The sequence below is a fragment of the Monodon monoceros genome, unplaced genomic scaffold (genome assembly GCF_005190385.1).
Source record: "Monodon monoceros isolate NGI ecotype Baffin Bay Population unplaced genomic scaffold, NGI_Narwhal_1 Super_Scaffold_6, whole genome shotgun sequence".
In the NCBI taxonomy this organism is placed as follows: Eukaryota; Metazoa; Chordata; class Mammalia; order Artiodactyla; family Monodontidae; genus Monodon; species Monodon monoceros.
Window position 1 is genome coordinate 37,740,273 of NW_021703783.1, and position 24,062 is coordinate 37,764,334.

The 24,062-nt window shown below is 37.2% G+C and overlaps 1 protein-coding gene across 6 annotated transcripts in view; it reads left to right on the plus strand.

Annotated features, from left to right (window-relative positions):
- The window catches only part of SPATS2 (spermatogenesis associated serine rich 2), a 152,901-nt gene that overhangs the window by 103,236 nt on the left and 25,603 nt on the right, over positions 1–24,062 (plus strand). For all 6 annotated transcript variants that reach the window (XR_003791032.1, XR_003791033.1, XM_029204649.1 and 3 more), the window contains 5 exons: positions 4,294–4,373; positions 7,975–8,083; positions 9,217–9,266; positions 20,929–21,190; positions 22,410–22,589. Coding sequence is in view for 4 of the 6 variants with exons in the window: in XM_029204649.1 (XP_029060482.1) it covers positions 4,294–4,373; positions 7,975–8,083; positions 9,217–9,266; positions 20,929–21,190; positions 22,410–22,589 (681 nt within the window). In the remaining 2 variants the exon portion in view is untranslated. The remainder of the gene's footprint in view (positions 1–4,293; positions 4,374–7,974; positions 8,084–9,216; positions 9,267–20,928; positions 21,191–22,409; positions 22,590–24,062) is intronic.

Genomic DNA, 24,062 nt, shown 5'->3' on the forward strand with positions numbered 1-24,062 from the left:
TGCTGTACGTGGGCCTCTCACTGCTGTGGCCTCTCCCGTTGCGGAGCACAGGCTCCAGACGCGCAGGCTCAGTGGCCATGGCTCACAGGCCCAGCTGCCCCGCGGCGTGTGGGATCTTCCCGGACCGGGGCACGAACCCGTGTCCCCCGCATCGGCAGGCGGACTCTCAAGCACTGCGCCACCAGGGGAGCCCTAACTTCATTTTTTTTTTTCTTTAAAAATTTATTTCTGATAGAGTATACATGACCTTCTATCATAGAGTAGTTATAAAAGGATGAGACCCTGCCTTATTTCCTACCAATGGAATTAAGTAAATCTTAGGCTTTCTTTGCACGAAAAAATAAGAGAATTGTTAAATCACTAAATGTTTTTGGTGGGAATTAAAAATGACTTTCCCTATCATGTTGAGAGGCACTTAAGCTCCAGTTCATTGAAGCAGGGTTTTGAATCTACTTGAGTTGTTGGTTTAAGTAAAAAGAGGCAATATTAGCTGGTGAATAGACAAGTTAAGATGTTAAGTTATTGCTGCCCTTTTTGGCAAACTCATGATTTAGAATATAAATACAAAATGGGCATTTGTGCCCTGGGAGGCTGACTTGTACAGACTACAGGTCAGACTACAGGTTTCTTGCCCTTGGGCTTCTGGTTGAGTTTGGCTATTGGGCAGCATAGACAGGAGACCAGAGGCAAGGAGGAGAGTGAGGTAGGAGTATCTGTTCCCCCAATCTTTCCCTGAGGGGTCACTGTGGGCTTACTGTGTCCTTTGACTAAAGGACTATTATCCTATGGCTGTCTCCACACCAGATGAAACAAAGATGAAAGAGCCTGCTCTCTCTGGGTTCCAGTAATTGCTCCCTCCTTACCTTCTTTAAAACCTCCAGTAGCAATATACGTTGCTATTATTAGCCAAGGAGTACTGTGCTCTATCTTGTGGTTTCCCTACTCCCTACCAGCACCTTCGAAAATAGTCCCTTCATTAAACTCTCTTCAGATTTCCCAGTCTAAGTGTGCTGTTTGTTTCCTGCTGGGATCCTGACTGAAACAGCTGCTTTATGTATTTTTTTTAACATCTTTAATTGGAGTATAATTGCTTTACAATGGTGTGTTAGTTTCTGCTTTATAACAAAGTGAATCAGCTATACATATATATATATATATATATATATATATATCTCCCCATATCTCCTCCCTCTTGCGTCTCCCTCCCACCCTCCCTATCCTACCCCTCTAGGTGGTCACAAAGCACCGAGCTGATCTCCCTGTGCTATGGGGCTGCTTCCCACTAGCTATCTGTTTTACATTTGGTCACGTATATATGTCCATGCCACTCTCACTTCGTCCCAGCTTACCCTTCCCCCTCCCCATGTCCTCAAGTCTATTCTCTACATCTGTGTCTTTATTCCTGTCCTGCCCCTAGGTTCTTATGCTTTATGTATTTTTAATCATTATCCTAACTGGTATGCCAAATAAACCCTAATAATACTTATGCTAATTTGAGGGGGCAGTAACTGAAGGTGTTTGCAGAACTACCCTTTGTTTTCCTTGCACTTGGTTTCATCTAGCATGTTGTTAAAGGAAAAAAAAAATAAAAAGTGTTAGATGATGTAGAAATTAGAAATATGAATAGTTCATTTAAATATAGATTCCAAAATGCTGTTTTACCTTAAGTATCCCCTCTTTTCCCTAAAAGAGATTGGTGGTTTGATTCCTTAGTAAGATTACTGATGTCCTTTGTATCATCTCAGTGCTCATTAATGTGTCTTTGGGAGAGAGTACAGTTGACCCTTGAACAACATGGGGGTTAAGGGTGCTGACCCACAAGTGCAGTGGAAAATCCTTACAATTGGGCCTCAGTGTCCACAGTTCTGCATCTATGGATCCAACCAACCGCAGATTGTGTAGTACTGTAGTATTTACTGTTGAAAAAAATCTGCGTATAAGTAGCCCCAGGCAGTTCAAACCCATGTTGTCCAAGAGTCATCTGTACTTACAACTGTCAGGTTATATCATCTGGATAACCTAAAGCAATTCTGAGAAGGTTGCTGGGTAGTAGTATTTTGGCTATATAAGATTTTTATCTGTACTGTGTCTCTTTTCAGTTAATAAAGATAATTGGGAGTTAACCATATTATGTCGTCATCTGGAAAATTCAGGCTTTAAATACTGAGTTTGTGTAAATGTGACCTGATTTTTCATTCAGGGAACAATCATGATACTGCCAATATTACAGAGGTTAAATCTAACTTAATTCACAGTTCAATGGTAATTGGCAAACATAGTTTCTCTTTGAATGACATTGGCTCTATTCATATCCTCTTTTCCACTTTTAGTACCAAAATATTGTTATCATTCTAACTTATAATTATCAGTCTTCCAGAGCAACTAGGAGGTATTTTAAAACACAGGATAACGATTGAGCTGTAAAAGAGGCTTTAATTAACTGGGACAAAGTGAGAGAGTGGCATGTACCTATATACACTACCAAATGTAGAACCGATAGCTAGTGGGAAGCAGCCCCATAGCACAGGGAGATCAGCTCGGTGCTTTCTGAACACCTAGAGGGGTGGGATAGGGAGGGAGGGAGGGAGACACAGAGGGAAGGGATATGGGGATATATGTATATGTATAGATGATTCACTTTGTTATAAAGCAAAAACTAACACACCATTGTAAAGCAATTATACTCCAATAAAGATGTTAAAAAAAATTTTTTTTAATCTGAAATAATAGTAAAAGAATTTGGAAAGCGCACTAGTATATTACTGTATTTTTTATACCCCCATCTTATTCCGTTCAGACTGCTGTAACAAAATACCACAGACTGGGTAGCTTATAAACAACAGAAATTTACTTCTCACAGTTCTAGAGGCTGGAAATCTGAGATTAGAGTGCCACCATGGTCTGGTGAGTGCTTTCTTCTGGGTTTCAGACTTCTCATTGTGTCCTCACATGGTGGCAGGGGCTAGAGGACTCTGTAGAATCTTTTTTATAAGAGCACTTATCCTGGGACTTCCCTGGTAGTCCAGTGGTTAAGAATCCGCTTTCCAATGCAGGGGACGCGGGTTCAAACCCTGGTCAGAGAAGTAAGATCCCACATGCCGTGGGGGTAGCTAAGCCCACGCGCCACAACTACTGAGCCCTCACACTCTGGAGCCCGCACTCTGCAAGGAAGAGCCCACCGCAGCCACATAAGTAAATAAAATTAAAAAAATAAAAAAGAGCACTAATCCCATTCACGAGGACTCCACTCTCCAAAGGCCTCACCTACTAATACCATCACTGTAGGATTTCATATATGAATTTGGAGGGGAGAACACAAACATTCAGACCACAGCAACCCCTTTTCTCAAAATTTCCCCTTTTACTTGCTTTGTTGAAATTCTAACCCCCAAGCTACTCCCAAGTATGGTGCATGGATCTGCAATGTTGATACCGCTTGGGAGTAAAAACCTCAGGCCACATGCCAGACTCCTGAATCAGAACCTGCATTCTAACTGGAGATTTCCCCAGATGTTAAGTATACACATCAGAATTTGAGAAGCACTCTAACCATGTCCTAGGATCGCATCTCGTTAGATTAAAACAAAGTTGTCAAGTGTTAAAGCTGAGGTAATTTGTTGATCATATAGTCACGGGTAAAGAAACTGATTAAATTCATAGGTAGCCTTTTCTTTAGAAGTGCAGGGAAGCCAAACTCTTTTCTGTAGTTACTTACATTGAACTAAGTTTTCCCATTTGTGCTGGTAATGTAAACTCAGGTACATTGCTTTATCAAGTATTATATTGGGAACACAAACAAATGTGTTCATGGAGTTCATAGTCTAAGAACATGGTGTGTGTGTGTTGCAGTCTGGAAGATGGAAAGTACTTTTATGTGTTGTTATTATTAATGCCACAGAAGCTCTCATTCTCACATTTTCATATTTGTTAGTATTAAACTTTACCTTGAGGAGCTATTTACTTTACTAGCTACTTTACTTTAGAGGGTCTTTTAAATTAACATAAGATAGTTAACAAAGATGCCAAGGATTACTGGACAGTCTAATATAGGTGATGTACTTAGTGTTTTTCTCAAGCTGTGACAGTTTCTATTAAAATAAAATTAATTTTATAATTTTAATGCAAATTTGGTTATCAGTTATCTATATAATAGAATTTGCAAAATAACAACTAACTTCTTGTTAGCTGTTTATGGGAGAAAAGCAGCTAGTATTGGCCCTTCCATTTTACGGGATGGATTATATGTTAGCTTTGGACCATGTTGAATATATTTTTTCCTTCTCATTGTTTCAGATTCATCAGGATTCATTTTTGATTTGCAGTCCAATACTGTACTGGCCCAGGGAGGAGTTTTTGAGAACATGAAAGAGAAGGTATGACTAGTTACTGTGGATAAGAAACTTGAATGTTTTGTTAAAATTTAGATACTAATAAAATCAATGGCTATACAAACTCATTAAGAAAGTGAAATTTTAAGAACAAAACTGTATGAATGCCACTGTATATCAGAGAGTAACCACCATGAAGGTTTTGAGGAATCAGAGCCTATACGTGCAACTTGCTTTGCATGTATACATATACATATATTTATTCTAAATTCTCTTGAAGACATCTTAATATTATAACAATATTTATATGGCTAAGTGTGTATCTCATTTAGCAACGTTCTTTTTTTTTTTTTTTTTTTTTTTTTTTGCGGTACACGGGCCTTTCACTGTTGTGGCCTCTCCCATTGTGGAGCGCAGGCTCCGGACTCGCAGGCTCCAGACGCGCAGGCTCAGTGGCCATGGCTCACAGGCCCAGCCGCTCTGCGGCATGTGGTATCTTCCCAGACCGGGGCACGAACCCGTGTCCCCTGCATCGGCGGGCGGACTCTCAACCACTGCGCCACCAGGGAAACCGTAGCAACATTCTTTAAAGAACAATCTGAGTAGGACCTTCCCTTTTTCTTTTTTAGGACAACCCAATTTTTATTTTTTGATTTTTATTTATTTGGCCATGCCGGGTCTTAGTTGCAGCACGTGGGATCTTCGTTGCGGCACGTGGGGTCTTTTAGTTGCAGCATGCGGACTCTTAGTTGTGGGATGCAGACTCTTAGTTGCGGCATGCATGTGGGATCTAGTTCCCTGCCCAGGGATCGAACCCGGGCCCCCTGCATTGGGAGCGTGGTGTCTTAACCACTGGACCACCAGGGAAGTCCCAGGATCTACCCTTTCACTTGAAGAGGATTTTTAAGTCCAGGAGACTTTAGAGCAAGAAGAGAAATAAATTTTCTAAGTAATATACCTTTGGAAGAAAAGGTTGTTTTTAGTAATATAACCCTTAATGAGCTATACTGAGAAAAACATTTAAAAAAAAAGCTTTATGTGTGTTCTCTGTCTTATTTTAAAAGTATATTGTTGATTATGGAGTCATAGATATATATTGGTTCAGTAATATAAACACTTTCACATTTTAAGGTATCAGAATTTTACCTTTATCATTGAATCTGTTATTTTTGCCTGAAGCCCATTTTCTAGTGATCAGTGCTAAGTTTTTTGCTCATTTCAAAAATGTATATTACAAATTTGCCCTCTTTCTATTATAGATTATATACCTTCCCATTTGTGTGGTTTTAAACCTTATCATTGTTCAATTAAGCCTGAAACAAAAAAAGTATAGAATGATATGAAAACAAGTGTACTAAGAAAGACTTAGGTTCTAATACAGATTCTGCTAATTACTTGAACAAGATACTTTACTTCTCTTCGTCTATAAAAGGACTTCCTTTTCAAGCAGTATGGCTGACTAGATACCCTGAAAACATTTCTAATATACAATGCTTACAAATACAGAATGAAAAATAACATACATCATTTTAAATGCATAGATGGGGAATTCCCTGGCGGTCCAGTGGTTAGGACTCTGTGCTTTCATTGCAGAGGCCCTGGGTTTGATCCCTGGTCGGGGAACTAAGATCCTGCAAGCCACATGGCACGCAAAAAAAACAAAAAAACCCAAACCTTTTAATACTATATTTGAACTTTTATTATTATATATGAACTTATGTTGTAAGAAACAAAATTTCCTAGCTCTATCCACTGAAAGGACCTAGAAATAATGACTCCCTGGTAGCAATAAACACACCTAGCTCTTAGATCTTGGTTTCTAACTACCACTTTCTACCAAAAAGAATCAGGTCTTCTTGAAAAAATAACCAATTTCACATTGTGCAGTAAGACAAGAAATGAAAATTATAAGGATTAGAAAGGAAGAAAAAAAAACTGCCGTTATTTATAGACAATACTGTTGTCTACATAGAAGAACCAAGAAAGCAACAAATTATTAGGAATAATGAAGTCATCAAAATAGCTGGATATAAAATCGATATACAAAAATGAAAAAAGAATATGCAATTATTATAAAGTATTTTTAATCTCAAAAGATATAAAATACCTTAAAATACCTTAGGAATAACTGACAAAATTGGAATTCCCTGTTTTAAAGGGAAATTTGGCATTTCTAATGAAATTGTAGATGCCCTACTGTTCAGGAATTCTACTAGTGGTTATATACAATAGAGGCATCCTTTCACTGTTCACAGAAGACCCTTTTGTTTTTTGTTTTTTTTAACAATTTGCTAAACATTGTCATAGGCACTGAGTATTCAGCAAGTAAGCATAAGCATAGGAATATTTATTATAACATTTTTCATAGTAGCCAAACACTGGAAAGAACGTAAATGTCCATCAACAGGAGAATGAATAAATTGGCTATATTCATACAATGGAAATGCTATGTAGCAGTTAAAATAAATGAATAAGATGCATTTATCAACATGAAAAATAAATCTACAAAAATTGTTACATGAAAAAGCAAATTGAATATAGACATGTACGATATGAATGCAAAACAGTAATATGGATTACCTGTGGATACATACATACATCATAAAAGTACAAAAACATGTATCAAAATAACACCAAGTTCAAGGTCGAGATCTCTGTGGAGAGGAGGGAAATGGGGTTTAGGAGAGACTTCATGGGCACTTCAGTTGCATATATTTTATTTTATTAAACTGGCTGTCATATAGTGAGTGTTCATTATGTTTTATATACCTGAAACAGTTTATAATAATTTAAATTATCTTTAAGCATTATTATACAATTAAATGATATGAAGTAAACGTTTTGAAAAATGCTATACAAAAATCTGTTATTGTTGGGCTTCCCTGGTGGCGCAGTGGTTGAGAGTCCGCCTGCCTATGCAGGGGACACGGGTTCGTGCCCCGGTCCGGGAGGATCCCACATGCCGCGGAGCAGCTGGGCCCGTGAGCCATGGCTGCTGAGCCTGCGCGTCCGGAGCCTGTGCTCCGCAACGGGAGAGGCCACAACAGTGAGAGGCCCACATACCGCAAAAAAAAAAAAAAAATCTGTTATTGTTGGTGGTTCGTTAAACTTCCCACCTTTCTCTGTAGTTTGCTAAAAATGAGGAAATGTTGATGCTAAATTAATACCTGATACCTAAATTAAACCACCCTTTCTTGAAACAAAATCTGGCACAAATCTTTTTCAATTAATTAATTAGGTTGCACTGGGTCTTAGTTGCGGCATGCGGTCTCCTTAGTTGTGACATGAGAACTCTTAGTTGCAGCAAGCATGTGGGATCTAGTTCCCTGACCAGGGATCGAACCTGTGCCCCCTGCATTGGGAGCGTGGTGTCTTAACCACTGTGCCACCAGTGAAATCCCCTGGCACAAATCTGTTTCTAGAAATGTTCTGCTTTTCTAAGTTTTGAAATTAATTTTTATGTACTGTTATCACTCAGCTATTAATCATTCCCAGTGAGTTGGTTGTATGTACTCACACTGACACTAAAGAGTGATATATCTTGTTAAAAATGAAATGGTACCCTTTCTGTTATTCTCTGTATGAGATCTCAGTTTCCAACTGACCTACTGATATTAGAATTAAATGAACTTGTCTTCTTTTCCAGATAAATGCAGTACGTGCAATAGTTCCCAATAAGAGTAACAATGAAATTATCCTGGTTTTGCAGCACTTTGATAATTGTGTGGACAAAACAGTACAAGCATTCATGGAAGGTAATCCTAGCTCAATATTTTTATAAGTTTGTATTTGTTCAAATAGAAGTTGCTTCAGCATTCTATAACATTCATTCGGCAATCTGGTGTTTCATAGATGATATAGCAGACGCCATGATAACATAACATACCATGCCATTTTTAAAGATATCTCTTAAAGCTCCCTATTTCAGCCCTAGAAGTAATTCGTTCATAAGCTATATAATACCTGGAATAAGAGACAAGCTGAGAAGACTCCATCATTTTATTCAGAACGTTCTCTAATGGTAGTTAAGAAGAAATTAGGTGGCCAGTGGTATAAGGGACTTGATTGGAGTTGGGTGTAATAAGAATTTAAGAAACAATGACAAAGTAGTGGTCCAGTAGCTCAGCCACAGATGGCAGATTCAGGGACTCAACATTCTTTTTCAGGCTCCAGTACCATTTAGTCTGGCTCTGGCAAGTGATTCAAATATATGGGTTTGAGTATCCTTATTTACCATACAAAAAATGGTAGGCTTAGCCAAGCCTTCTGATTTATAGAGTTGAGGAGTGTTTTACAAACTTCTTTCCACATAACTTGTTTGGGGAAAACTGCCTAAAGCTATCGCATCATGGAACAGTGACAGCGACATCAGAATAGGTCTCCCTGTTCCTATTTTTCTGAATTTACCAGTATAGAATAAACATGTCCAAATACTGTAAGGTTTTTCTTCGTCTTCATCTGTTTTCTTTATAATGTTAGTATTTGGGTCTAGGGTAGTATACAGTTCTCTCTGAAACAGTGTAGCTAAGGTGGTGTGTAATCTTCTGGAGGAGAGAGGATACCGTACTTGGGCTGAAACCAGTCATCTTTGTATTCGGTCAAAGATATATAAATAAAAGAACCTTTAAAATGGTCAGGCTACATTAGTCTCTTCTTGGAAGAACTTAACTGAGGAAATTGAATGGAGAAGGAGAATCTAAATGGGCAGGTATTCTAAAAGGTAAGCATGATATGATTATCTCATTACATTAGCTTAGAGACTTGAACCTTAACTTTTCCTATTGGGAACTTTGGAGATTTTCCAGCAGTTACAAAATTCGGGGACACTAATTCCTGCTTGAGCATGCATGTGGTAGGAGAAAAAATATGTAATTGGTTTCTCTTACAGGTAGTGCCAGTGAAGTACTCAAAGAATGGACAGTAACAGGCAAGAAAAAGGTAAGAATGAATTAAATTTAGAAGTGTGATATCAATATTTGTATTATAAAAAAATTTAAGCTCTGCCAAAATATTTGGAAGATTTACATATGCATCTTCAGCTTACCTGGTTAAGAAAAGCTTTCTTCTATGACACTGAAACACAGCTATGTACATAGAATACCACACAATCTCCTCCACGTGATTTTGGGCAGGAAGCAGAATGACTCTGCCATGGTGCAACTGCGGAGGGTATTAATATTATTAATATTAGGCAGGGGTGAAACTAGAGAGCATGTCAAGGAAAGCAGAAGTCCTCTAGAGAAAGTGATCTAGTTCAGCGGTTTTCAACATAATTCATATCACAGGTCAGTTAAAATAGTTCAGATTCTTAGGTCAGACCACTTGTGTTGTGATCTCTGTTACTAATGAGCTTTGGCTTAAAGCCTAAAGAGGGGCTTTGCTACTATTAGCTATGCAGAGGGGTCTGATGGTCCAATTCAGGGAGGTAGAAGGCACTTGGGCTGTGGAGTCAGTCAAAACTGGATTTATATCCTTTTTCACTACTTACTGGCTTTATTTCCTGGGAATATTGTTTAACCTTAGTGTGCCTTATTGTGCTTATCTCTAAAATAGGAAAATAATATGAACAAATGCAAGTACTTAATACAGTGTCTAACATATTAGTTCTCCTTATCCACTTGAAACCGAAGTGCCTTCCCCAAAGGATACTAGCTGGCCTCAGAATGCTTCCCATAGCTCTTTACTCTAAATCTGGTTCCTTTAGGAAGTGCTTGAAGTGTGAATTTCAATCAAGTATCTCTATGAAATCTCTTTAGGGTCTATATTAGGTTAGTGCTGGAGTACTGGAATACTTTCTTGATGACTCCACATCACTTCATTAGGAGTTCTGTTAAGTATTGATTAAACCAGGCTTGACCCCAATGACCCTTGAGAATTTTTTCTAAGAAGAACTTAATACTATTACAGGTTCCCCTGAAGCTCTCCATACCTGTAGCTTTGAGTATTTGCTTAACTTCTTCCCATTGCTTTCACCTAATGTGAGTGTGTGTTCTGGAGAACAGCAGCTTATTAATTTATTGGCCCAGGATAATAGGTTATTAGTGATGTGAGATATGCATGAAGCTGGAAAAGTATGTGTTGGAGACATAAATTTCTTAAAATTTGGAGAAAGAAAAATGGCTTCAGTTTGGCAGTCCCAAATGCCCAAATCTAGTTCAGTTAACTGCTGGGATTAGTTCAATAGGATGTGACCATGAACAGTTACTGGGACAGGTATTATATATATAAGACAGTGATATGAAAACTTAGCCAGTTCACATGGGAGAAAGTATTTAAGAGAAAGAGAGATGAGAGCTGTGGAGAGGAAAAAATTATATCTAGCGTTACATTAGTATTCCTGTTAGGGCCATGAAAGGGGTTTAGGGTAAAATTAATTCAGTCATGTCAGTCTAGCCTTAGAAATAGAATTACGTATTTCTAGTAGAGCTGTGGTTTGACAAAATAAAAGGTAAAGGATTTTTGTTTTAATTTTAGTATTTGCACAGGTAATATATTCATGTGGCTCAAAATTCAAAGCTATAAAAGTGAATATACTGAAACATCTTTATCCCTGGGGATAGTTCCCAGCCATTTGGTTCCACACACCAGAGGCAAACTGTATTATCAATTTCTTATGTATCTTATGGGATATTTTATACATATATATAAGCAAATATGAATATATATTCTCCTCTTTGCTTGCTCCTTTTTCATGTAATATATCTTGGAGCTTATTCCATGTCAATATATAAAGAGCTTTCGTGGTTTTTTTATGAATGTATACTCATCCTACTGTTTAGATGTACCATAACTTACTTAACCGTTCCTTTATTGATCAACATTCGGGTTGTTTGCAACCCTTTGCTATTATTAACAATACTTCAGTGAATAACCTTGTACATATATCATTTTGCATGTGTTAGTATCACCTAGGATAAACTCCTAGAAGTGGAATTGCTGGGTCAAAGTGTATATGTATTTGTAATTTAGATGAGTATTACCAGATTGCTATAGAGAGAGTACCACTTTGCACTCCCACAAGTGATATATGAAAATGCCTGTTTCTTTATACCCTCAACCCTACAGTGTTATGAAACGTTTTGAACTTTGCTAATCCAGTAGCTGAAAAATGATATTATAGTGCAGTTTTTTTCCAAATGTTTTTTTACTGTGGTAAAATACACATAAAATTTACCATCTTAACCATTCCAGATCTCTCTCTCTCCTTTTCTTTTTTGTTTTTGTTTTTGTTTTTGGCTTTTATTCTAAGTTAATATCTGGACTAATATGCCAACGAAGGGTTTATATTTTACTTCTTTTTTTAAAAAAATTGAGGTAACATACCGGATTGACATATAAACACTACTATATATAAAATAGATAACTAGTAAAAACCTACTGTATAGCACAGGGAACTCTACTCAATACTCTGTAATGACCTATATGGCAATAGAATCTAAAAATGAGTGGATATATGTATATGTATAACTGATTAACTTTGCTGTACAGCAGAAACGAACACAACTTTGTAAATCAACTATACTCCAATAAAAATTAATTTAAGAAAAATTGAGGGGGCTTCCCTGGTGGCGCAGTGGTTGAGAGTCCGCCTGCCGATGCAGGGGACACGGGTTCGTGCCCCGGTCCGGGAAGACCCCACATGCCACGGAGAGGCTGGGCCCGTGAGCCATGGCTGCTGAGCCTGCGCATCCGGAGCCTGTGCTCCGCAACGGGAGACGCCACAACAGTGAGAGGCCCGCGTACCGCAAAAAAAAAAAAAAAAAAGCGAGGTATAATTGACACATAACATTATATTAGTTTGAGGTGTACAGTATAATGATTCACTATTTATATGTATTGTGAAATGATCACCACAATAAGTCTAGTTAACATTCAGCACCATAATGGTATCAAAAAAAATTTTTTTGTCATGATGAGAACTCTTAAGATCTACTCTTAGCATCTTTCAAATATTCATCTCCAGAACTCCTTTCATTTTATAAAACTGAAACTCTATACTTATTAAAAAGTAACTCTCATTCCCACCTCCCTTCTGCCCCTAGCAACCACCACTCTACTTTCTGTCTGTATAATTTTGACTACTTTAGATAACTCATATAAGTGAAATCATACAGTAATTGTCTTTTTGTGACTAGCTTATTCAGTTAGCATAATGTTCTCAAGTTTCATCCATGTTGTAGCATATTAGAGAATTTCCTTCCTTTTAAAGGCTGAATAATATTCCGTTGTATGTATGTATCATATTTTGTTTATCCATTCAACCATCAATGGACACTTGGGTTGCTTCCATGTTTTAGCTGTTGTGAATAAATGGATGTACAAATATGTCTTCGAGACCCTGTTTTCAGGTCTTTTGGGTATATGGCCCAAAACAGAATTGTTGGATCATATGATAATTCTAATTTTTTGAGGAACCACAGCAGCTGTACCATTTTATATACCTACCAGCAGCGCACAAGAGTCCCAGCTTATCAACAGCCTAACACTTGTTTTCTGTTTTTTCTGATAATAGCCATTCTAATGAGTATGAGGAGATATCTCATTGTAGTTTTGATTTTCATTTCCCTTATGATTAGTGACATTGAGCATTTTCATGAGTTTGACCATTTGTATATCTTCTTTGGAGAAATGTCTATTCAAGTCCTTTGCCTGTTTTTTAATCAGGTGGTTTTTGTTGTGGTGGTTGTTGAGTTTTAAGAGTTCTCTATATATTCTGGGTATTAATCCCTTAGATATATGATTTGCAAATATTTTCTCACATTCTATATGTTGCCTTTTTTCTCATGAAGTCCAATTTGTCTGTTTTTTTCTTTTGTTAACTGTGCCTTTGATGTCATATCCAAGAAATCATTGCCAAATCCAGTATTGTGAAGCTTTTGTCCTACATCATTTTCTTCTAACAGTTTTATTGTTTTAGGTCTTACATTTAAATGTTTGATCCATTTTGAGTTAATTTTTGTATAATGTTTTAGGTAAAGGTCCAACTTTATTCTTTTACATGTGGACATTCCAGTTTTCCCAGCATTATTTGTTGAAAAGACTGTCATTTTCCCATTGAGTGGTTTTGGCACCCTTATCAAAAATCATTTAGGCATATATGTGAGAGTTTATTTCTGGGCTCTCTATTCTATTCCGTTGGTCTATATGTTTGTCTTTTTTTTTTCTTTTTTTAAGTTTTTTGGCCACGCTGTGCAGCATGTGGCATCTTAGTTCTCTGACCAGGGATCGAACTCGCTCCCCCTGCAGTGAAAGGGCAGAGTCTTAACCACTGGACCTCCAGGGAAGTCCCTATATGTCTGTCTTTATGCCAGTACTACACTGTTTTGATTATTGTAGCTTTGTGGTAAGTTTTGAAATCAAGTTGTGTAAGTCCTCCTGTTTTGTTCCTCTTTATCTTTTCTTAAAAAATTTTTATTGAAATATAGTTGATTTACAGTGTTGTGTTAATTTCAGGCATATAGCAAAGTGATTCAGTTATACACACACACACACATACTTTTTAGATTCTTTTCAGTTGTAGGTTATTACAAGATATTGAGTGTAGTTCCCTGTCCTTGTTGGTTATCTATTTTATATATAGTCGTGTATATATTTTAAGACCAAACTTCTGATTTATCCCTCCCTGCTCCCCACACCTTTCCCCTTTGGTGACCATAAGTTTGTTTTCTATGTCTGTGAGTCTGTTTCTGTTTTGTAAATAAGTTCATTTGTATCATTATTTTAGATTCCACATATAAGAAATATCATATGATATTTGTCCTTCTCTGTCTGGCTTCACTTAGTATGATAATCTCTAGGTCCTCTTTTTCAAGATTGTTTTGGTCCCTTGAGATTCCATATGAATTTTAAGATGGGTTTTTCTATTTCTACAAAAAATATCATTGGGATTTTGATATGGATTGCACTGAATCTGTAGATCACTTTGGGTAGTATTGACATTTTAATATTAAGTCTTCCAGTTCATGAATATGTAATGTGTTTCCATTTATTTATGTCTTCTTTAATTTCTGTCCACAGTGTTTTATAGTTTTCATTGTACAAGTCTTTCACTTCCTTGGGTTAACTTAATTCCTATGTATTTTATTCATTTTGATGCTATTGTAAATTGATTTATTTTGTAATTTACTTTTTAGATTGTTAGTTCATGTATCAAAGTACAACTGATTTTTTTTTTGATTCTTTGGTCCCGCCCCCACTTCTTATTTTTATTTTTTAAAATTTTTTATTTTTAAATATTTATTTATTCATTTATTTATTAGGCTGCATTGGGTCTTAGTTGTGGCATGCGGGATCTTCGTTGCAGCACATGGGATCTTTCACCGCAGAGCGCAGGCTCTTCATTGTGGTGTGCGGGCTTCTCTCTAGTTGTGGTGCGTGGGCTCCAGAGCGCGTGGGCTTAGTAGTTGCAGTGCGCAGGCTTAGTTGCCTCACGGCATATAGGATCTTAGTTTCTTGACCAGGGGTTGAACCCACGTCCCCTGCATTGGAAGGCAGATTCTTAACCACTGGACCACGAGGGAAGTCCCCAGAAGTACAACTGATTTTTCTGTGTTGACTTTGTATCCTGCTGCTTTGCTGAATTTATCTATTTGTTCTAACTGTGTGTGTCTGTGTGTGTGTGTAATCTTTAGCGTTTTCTGCATATAAGATCATATCATCTGCAAACATATTTTACTTTTTCCTTTCCCTCTTAGATGTCTTTTATTTCTTTTTCTTTCCTAATTGCCCTGGCTATAACTTTCAGTACTGTGTGGAATAGAAGTGGCAAAAGTGGGCATTCTTACCTTGTTCCTGATCTTTGAGGAAAAGCTCTAGTCTTTGACCATTGTTCACTGTGGGTTTTCATATATGGCTTTTATTATGTTGAAGTAGTTTTCTTCTAATCCCCATTTTTTAGTGTTTTTATCATGAGAAGGTATTGAATTTTGTCACATTTTTTCTGTATCAATTAAGATGATCATGTGGGGTTTTTTTCCCTTTATTCTGTTAATATGGTGTATTACATTGATCGATTTCCTTAAGTTGAACCATTCTTGTGTTCAGGGAATAAATCCTACTTGGTCATGGTGTATAATCCTTTTAGTATGCTGCTGAATTTGGTTTGGTACTGTTTTGTTGAGAATTTTTGCATCAATGTTCATAAGGGATATTGCTTTTTTTTTTTTTTTTTTTTTTCGGTACGCGGGCCTCTTACTGTTGTGGCTCACGGGCCTAGCTGCTCCGCGGCATGTGGGATCTTCCCGGACCGGGGCACGAACCCACGTCCCCTACGTCGGCAGGCGGACTCTCAACCACCGCACCACCAGGGAAGCCCAGGCGTATTGCTTTGTAGTGTCTTTGTCTGGCTAAGTCTCAGGGTAATGCTGGCATCATAGAAAGAGTTAGATAATGTTCCCTTCTCTTCAGCCATTTTTTGTTTTGTTTTGTTTTTGTTTTTTAAAGTTTGACAAGCCTAAGTGTTTGGTAGAATTCACTAGTGAAGCCATTGGGTCCAGCGCTTTTCTTTGTCAGGAAATTTTTGATTACTGATTCAATCTCCTTACTAGTTAGATTTTCTATTTCTTCATGATTTAGTATTGGTAGGTTTTGTGTTTCTAGGAATTTAAACATTTCATCTAGGTTACACAATTTGTTGGTGTAAAATTGTTCATAGTATTTTCTTGTAATCCTTTTTATTTCTATAGAATTGGTAGTAATGTACCCACTTCCATTTCTTATTTTAATAATTTGAATCTTCCCTCTTTTTTTCTTAGTCCATCTAGCTAAATGTTTGTCAATTTTGTTGATCTTTTCGAAGAACCAGCTTTTGCTTTTATTGATTTTCTCTACTTTTCTGTTCTCTATTTCATTTACCTCTGCTCTAATCTTTATTATTTTCTTCCTTCTGCTAACTTTGGGTTTACTTTGTTCTTTTTATTTATTTTTTTCCTTGTTCCTTAAGTTGTAAAGCTAGGTTGTTAATTTGAGATCTTAGTTTTTTTGTTGTTGTTTATTTTTTATTTTATTATTATTATTTTTTTGAGATCTTAGTTTTTAATGTAAGCATTTGTAAATTTCTTCTTTAGCACCGCTTGTAAGTTTTGGTATATTGTATTTTCATTTTCACTTATCTCTAAGTATTTTCTAATTGCCCTTGTTATTTCTTCTTTGATCCAGTCATTGTTTTAAAATGTGTTGTTTAATTTTCACTATATTGTAGATTTTCAAGTTTTCCTTCTGTTATTGATTTCTAAATTTATCCCATTGTGGTCAGAGAAGACACTTTGTATGATACCTATCTTTTAAAATCTGTTGAGACTTCATTTGTGCCCCAGCATATCATCTATCCTGGAAGATGTCACATGTGCACTTGCGAAGAATATGTGTTCTATTGTTGTTAGGTAGAGTGTTCTGTATATGTCTGTTAGATCTATTGGGTCTGTTGCATTCTTTAAATCCTTTATTTCTTTACTTATCTTCTGTCTAATTATTCTGTCCATTACTGTGAGTAGGGTATTGAAGTCTCCAAGTATTATTGTAGAGCTGTCTATTTCTTCCTTCAATTCTGTCAGTTCTTGCTCCATATATATAATTTTTTTAAGATTGATTATTTATTTATTTGCTTACTTATTTTTGGCTGCATCAGGTCTCAGTTGCGGCACGTGGGATCTTTGTTGAGGCACGCAGGGTCTTTCATTATGGTGCGCAGGCTTCTCTCTAGTTGTGACGTGCGGGTTTTCTCTTCTCTAGTTGTGGCATGCAGGCTGGGTGGGTGGGCTCTGTAGTTGTGGCATGCGGGTTCCAGAGCACATGGGTTCTGTAGTTTGCAGCACGCAGGCTCTCTAGTTGAGGCGCACAGGCTCAGTATTTGTGGCTTATGGGCTTAGTGGCCCCGCGGCATGTGGGATCTTAGTTCTCTGACCAGGGATTGAACCCGTGTCCCCTGCATTGCAAGGCAGATTCTTTACCAGTGGACCACCAGGGAAGTCCCTGCTCCATATATTTTGATGGTCTGGGTCTGTCAGGTGCATAAATGTTTCTAATTATTAAATCATCTTTCTGTATTGAACTTTTTATTAATGTGTAGTGTCCTTCTTTGTCTCTTGTAAGCTTTTTTTATTTAAAGTCTGTTTTTGTCTGATATTAGTCCAGCCATCCCTGCTCTCTTTTGGTTGCTATTTGCATGGAATATATTTTTCCATTCTTTCACTTTCAATCTATTTTTGATTTTGAATATAAAGTGAGTCTCTTGTAGACAGCCTATAGTTAGATAGTGTGTTTTTATCCATTCTGCCATTCTCAGTCTTTCAATTATAGAGTTTAATCCATTTGCATTTAAAGTAATGACTGATAAGGAGGGACTTCTTTCATTGTGCTATTTGTTTTCAATGATTTTAGATTTTTTGTCCCTCATTTTCTACATTACTGTATTTTTGTGTGTTTAATCAATTTTTTGTAGTGAAATGGTTAAATTCCTGTCTCGTTTCCTTTTGTGTATAAGCTGTAGCTATTTTCTTTATGGTTACCATGGGGACTCCATTTAACATCCTAAAGTTATAACACTCTAATTGAATTTATACCAACTTAACTTCAATAACATACAAAATTTTTGCTCCTTTACAGCTCCATCCCCACCCTTTTTGGTTGTTGATGTCACAAAATTACATCTTTATACATTGTGTGCCCAAAAATATAAACTAATAATTCTTTTAAATGCATTAGTCTCTTAAATTATGTAGAGAACAAGATCTGGAGTTATAAACCAAAGTTGCACTAATATTAGGTTTTAAACTGATAGTTGGTTGTGTTTTTTTTTAATGTATTAGTCTTTTAAATCATGTAGAAAACAAAAAGTACAGTTACAAAACATTGTTACAATAATACTAGCTTTTGTAATTGTTCATGTGTTTTACCTTTATCAAGTTCTTTATTTCTCCATATGCCTTCAAATTACCATCTAGTGTTCTTTCATTTCATGTTACAGGACTCCCTTGAGCATTTCCGGCAGGGCAGGTCTGGTGGTTATGAACTCCCTCAGCTTTTGTTTATCTGGGAATGTCTTAATTTACCCCTCAGTTTTGAAAGACAGTTTTGCCACATATAGGATTCTGGGTTGACAGGTGTTTTTTTTTTTTTCGTGCTTTGATTATATCTGCCTTCTTGCCTCCAAAGTTTCTGATGAGAAATCTGCTCATAATCTCACTGATGATCTCTTGTGTGTGACAAGTAGCTTCTCTATTGCTTTCAAGATTCTCTATCTTTTTTTTTTTTTTTTTTTTTTTTTTGCGGTACGTGGGCCCCCCACCGCTGCGGCCTTTCCCGTCGTGGAGCGCAGGCTCCGGACACGCAGGCCCAGCGGCCACGGCCCACGGGCCCAGCCGCTCCGCGGCATGCGGGATCCTCCCAGACCGGGGCACGAACCTGCGTCCCCTGCATCGGCAGGCGGACTCTCAACCACGGCGCCACCAGGGAAGCCCAAGATTCTCTGTCTTTTGAAAGTTTGATTACAATGTGTCTCACTGTCTCGTGGAGTTCATTAAGCTTCTTGGATGTTTACAGTCATGTCTTTCACCAGATTTGGGAAGTTTTCAGCCATTATTTCTTCAAACATTCTTCCCTTTCCCTCCTCCCCTTCTCCAGTTTACACGATGCTATGTTGGTTTGCTTGATGGAGCCCCACAGATCCCTTAGGCTCTGTTCACTTTTCTTCAGTCTTTTCTTTCTCATCCTCAGACTCAATAATTTCAATTGTGCTATCTTCAAATTCCCTGATTCTTTCTTCTGCCTTTGAATAATCCCTTTAGTGATTTTTTTAAAAATTTAAGTTATCATACTCTTCAGCTCCAGAATTTCTCTTTTGATTTCTTTTTAGGTTTTCTAATATTTCCATTTTGTTCATACTTTGTTTTCTTGACTTTTCCCACATCTTCCTTTATTTCTCTGAGCATCTTTAAGACTGTTGTTTTAAAGTCTTTAAATTAAAAACAAAAACAAAACAAAAAATGCACTAGGCATTTGAGGAAAAATAAATTCTCATTACAGAAACTGCTAGCTTAGGAACATATTACGAATCCAAGTTTATATAATTAAAGTGAATCTTTGGATGAAAAAATAAATAAATTCTTTAATATATCTCCCAACAGGTCTTTTTTAGGGAAAGTTTCTGTTGATTTATTTTTTTTATTTTTTTTGCGGTACAGGGGCCTCTCACTGTTGTGGCCTCTCCCGTTGCGGAGCACAGGCTCCAGACGCGCAGGCTCAGCGGCCATGGCTCACGGGCCCAGCCGCTCCGCGGCATGTGGGATCTTCCCAGACCGGGGCACGAACCCATGTCCCCTGCATCGGCAGGTGGACTCTCAACCACTGCGCCACCAGGGAAGCCCTGTTGATTTATTTTTTTCCTTTGTATTGGCTACACTTGCTTGTTTCTTTGTGTGCCTTGTGATTTTTTTGTTGAAAACTAGACATTTGAATCTAATAATTTGATCACTCTGGAAATCAGATTCTCCCCCTTTCTCCAGATTTGCTGGGTTTTGTTATTATTATATTTTTAAATTGTTGTAAGCTGTCTCTGAACCAAGGGTCAGCCTAAGGTGTAAACTTAAGGTCTTCTCAGGTCTTTTCTAAGCCTTTCCCTGGGCATGCATTGGTTACTTTGAAATTTTTTCTATATATGAAGTTGTTTTTGAACATCCTAGTCTTTGATGTCTGGCTCCCAAAAGGGAATAAAGAAAAATGAAGTGGGGAGGAAGGGGACCACCCCTTTAATTCCCCTGAAGGTCACTTCAGCCAGAGGGGGAGGGGCTTGCAACAGTGGGAGGAGGTACAACAACAGTGGTTGCCTACCTCTTTGTCTCTACCTTTGTAATCAAAAGCAGCAGTCAGTGATCACAACACAGATCCCAGATATTTGAAGGACAGGTTCCTTTTTGACTACCCTCGCTTCAGCAAGCTACATGCCAGCTGTTCCAAGAACAGGTGCACAGCTGCCTGTTCCCTAGCTGGGGGTGGGAGGGTGAGTATCTGCTGCTGAGCTCAGAACTGAAATTGCCTGAAATTAACCACAATTTACCATCCAAGTCTTCTGGAAATTATAAGCCTTCAGTAGACTCCAGAGTTCCAAAATAGTTAGACAGATTCTGCCAGTGTAATTGTTGTCTAGGTGGGGAGACAGATTTCTGGTGCAGCAGCCTCTGCAGGGCAGATTTAATTTGTCTTTATTAGACTGAAGTTTCACTTCATTCCACATGTTTATATCCTACACCACTTTTTCTGTCGGGTTATTGTTTTGTTTGTTTTTTGTTAGAGCTCTCTCTTTATATTTAGCTCTTTGTATATATTACACATTTTTTCCCACATTTTTTAATTTATCTTTTGATCTTTCTTATGGTGGGTTTTGCCATGCTTTAATATTTTATTTTTATGTGTCTGAGTTTATCCAAAGTATCTTACATAGTTATGTTAGTCAGTACTTGAACATATACAAAAATGTGTTCAGTTTCTGGAAGAGCAAATGAGAAGTTGGTAACATTGGTTGCCTTTGGGTAGCTGGAGTTACCTCTCTGGATTGTGGGGGGTGTTCTTTTTCTTTTCTTTTTTTCAAATCTTTAATAACCATTAGAACAAAAAGAAGAAAAGCAAACCAAAACCTGCAGCAGAACCAAGTAACAGTATCCCAGATTCCAATAAACTGGTTTCCATTCAAGAGGAACAGTCTGCGCCTTCCTCAGAGAAAGGTGGTATTAATGGTTACCATGTCAACGGTGCCATCAATGATACTGAATCTGTGGACTCACTCAGTGAAGGTATGGAGGCACTTTCAATAGATGCCAGAGAATTGGAGGATCCTGAGTCTGCCACACAAGATATGCTGGATAGAACAGGTGAGTATATTAACAACAGGTCTTTGAAAAGTTCCATTCTATTGAAAAATACAGGGGCTTCCTGGTTGAGAAACCAATCAATAAATTAAATCTAGTTAGTCTTTTACTTTTTAGTTTTGTTACCTCTCATGTGAAAGAGTCACATTTTGTAATTATCAAAGGCCTAGAAAAATATAATTCTTGTTCCATTGTCTCATATTTTAATTTTAGTCTAAATCAGCCTTATGGAAACCTTCTAATTTAATAGTCCCATAGTACTTAGAGATTACAGAACATGACCTTAAGATGTTCTTTTAATTTCACCCTTATTAAGGAAAATGATGATGACGAGTTGATGTTGATACTATTATTCTAAAACCCAACGCAATGAGGAATATATAAGCATAACTGTAATCCCATGGCTTTCATTAGAAGTAGACTGTTGGTTTTTTTAGTCCCACATTTGTTTTTTAGTAAAGAATTAAGGTTAGTTTTATTTGTAAATTCAGGTATCTTGTACATTTTGTTTCATTAACCATTTTGATGAGTGCTGGGAAGATACTGGGAATATATTTTTTAAGCTAGGCTTTTTAATTACTTGTTTGTTAATCCAGTTCTACTTGCTCTGTTGCTGCTGGCTTTATAAATGTAATGCCAATTTTAAAATTATGCTGTACTTTTCAGATGTTCTTTTATTGATTAGTTCACATGCACACACACACACAAAGACTCAGAGAAAAACATAGCACCTCAAACAAACCAAAGATAGTCAATGGCTTTCATTTTTTTCTGAACTAGCTTTCCTCTCATTTCCTAACGCTTTGCCCTTTCTATTCCCTAAAGCTTTTAAAACTCTTCTTTCCCTGGGACAGTGTAAAAATCTTTTCCTCGACATAACTTAACAGAAGCTTGTCAGAAGGTGGTGATATTGACTCTCTTCACTTCCTTGTGCCCAGAACTACAAGGAAGTTACCAAGGTACAGGGAATGAGCTAGCCTATCTGGAGATGAGTTAACAAAGCATCCTCCTCTTCAATTAGGATGCCTTTTAGGGCTAAGCCAGACAATACTCATAGCCTCACTGACTCTGCTCTTTGTTCTGTTTTGTCAGTTGATTCTGTTCACAACCTTTAAAGAGGCATCGTTTTGGTGCATTTTTACCTTTTTTCTTTGTGTATATTTAAGACTGCTTGATTGACCCCTAAATTGTGCTCTAATATACTGGCCGCTTCCTTTGACAGGATCCATGCTGGAGAATGGTGTCTCTGATTTTGAGTCCAGGTCTTTGACTGTGCACTCTGCTCAGAATTCTCAACAGAATAGAAATGCTGCCAAATCTCTCTCAAGACCTACCATAGGACCTCAGCTTTCAAATCTAGGAATGGAAGATGTTCCACTCTCTTCCACCAACAAAAAGCTAGGTAAATCAGAGGCCTTCCTTTGAGAGAAAACGATAAAATCTGTGTTTTTAGCTCAAAAGGGCAAATTACCTTTGTTCTCATAGGTAAGGTTTCAGAATGGGCAGCAGGTAATACTTTTTCTGTTTTCCAGGCAGTGTCTACCCACCCTTTCCCCGCTTTGTGTACACAGTTGGAGTCTGATGGTAGTTTAGATGCTGTACAGTCTTGCTACAATGATGGGGATCGTTTTTGTGAGCGAAAGTCAAGGATGCCAGGATGACTTTTCTGCTCACATTAACCTGTTTGTTTTATTTGCTTTACTGCAACATTTCTGTGCTATTTCCTTCACTTTTATCTCCTGGTTGACTCAACAGTAGAAAGCTCTGCCATCTCTGAAATGACACTTTGAAGAAATATTTTAATTTCTCTTCACAACTTCATGCTCTTACTGATACCCGTAAGACTATAGCTTTAAACAAGGTCATTTTCTCTTAAGCATTTACTTAGCATTGACTGATGGTAGCCATTTGCTTTTCTTTTAAACTATAATAGTTATTTAAATAATCAATCAGCCAATAATTAAACAGATTGAGATAATAGCCCTTCTGCCATACATCTAAGCATGGCAGTCCACTCACCTGAACAAATGAAACAGAGAAATGTAAAAGACACTTGTAACCTGTAGCTCTTTATTGAATTATTTATTCCACATGAGCCAAATTTAATTAGCGAGGCTCTCCTTTTTCATCTTTCTAATATAGTCCTCAACTTGGTGCAGAAAGGCAAGTCTGAGACTATTTACACAAGCAAAACTAAAGGCACAGGGCTTGAAAGCTTTTAGGTAGATTTTAAAGAAATCAAGTTGAGATGAGGAAGGATTTAAATAAAAAATTGAAAATCTGTATCTTGGCACATTATAAATTTGTTAGATCAGTTATTCCAGCTACTAGTTGTAATAATTTTGACATTGGTGAATATAAAAAGGTTAATAGAACTCTCAGAAACTGGTTAAAATGTGTTGGGTAGGTAAATGTATTTCATCTTTATCTACAGTGTTGGCTTACCCACATATAGTGCTTCAAACTGTACTACCGAGAAAGAACTTTATCAATTTTGTAATGTCTACATGGTGAATTGTATTCTACTAAATCCTGTTATTTAGAGAGTTTTGAAAATTTGATACCTACTGACATAGGTTTTCTTTTACTTTTTTTCTCTCTGTGTTTCATTTCATTTTGGATAGTTTCTAAAATTGACGTCTTCAAATTTATTTATCTTTTTTTCTTTAATAGTTTTTAATCTGCTGTTAATCCAATCCAGTGTAGTTTTCATCTCAGACATTGTGTGTTTTGGTTTTTTTTTTTCATCTCTAGAGGTTCAGTTGGGGTCTTTTTAAATATCTTCCGTGTCTCTCCTTAACGTGCTTATGCTTTTCCTCTACCTTCTTGAACATATGGTATCTGATTATATTAGCTCTTTTGATGTCCTTACCTA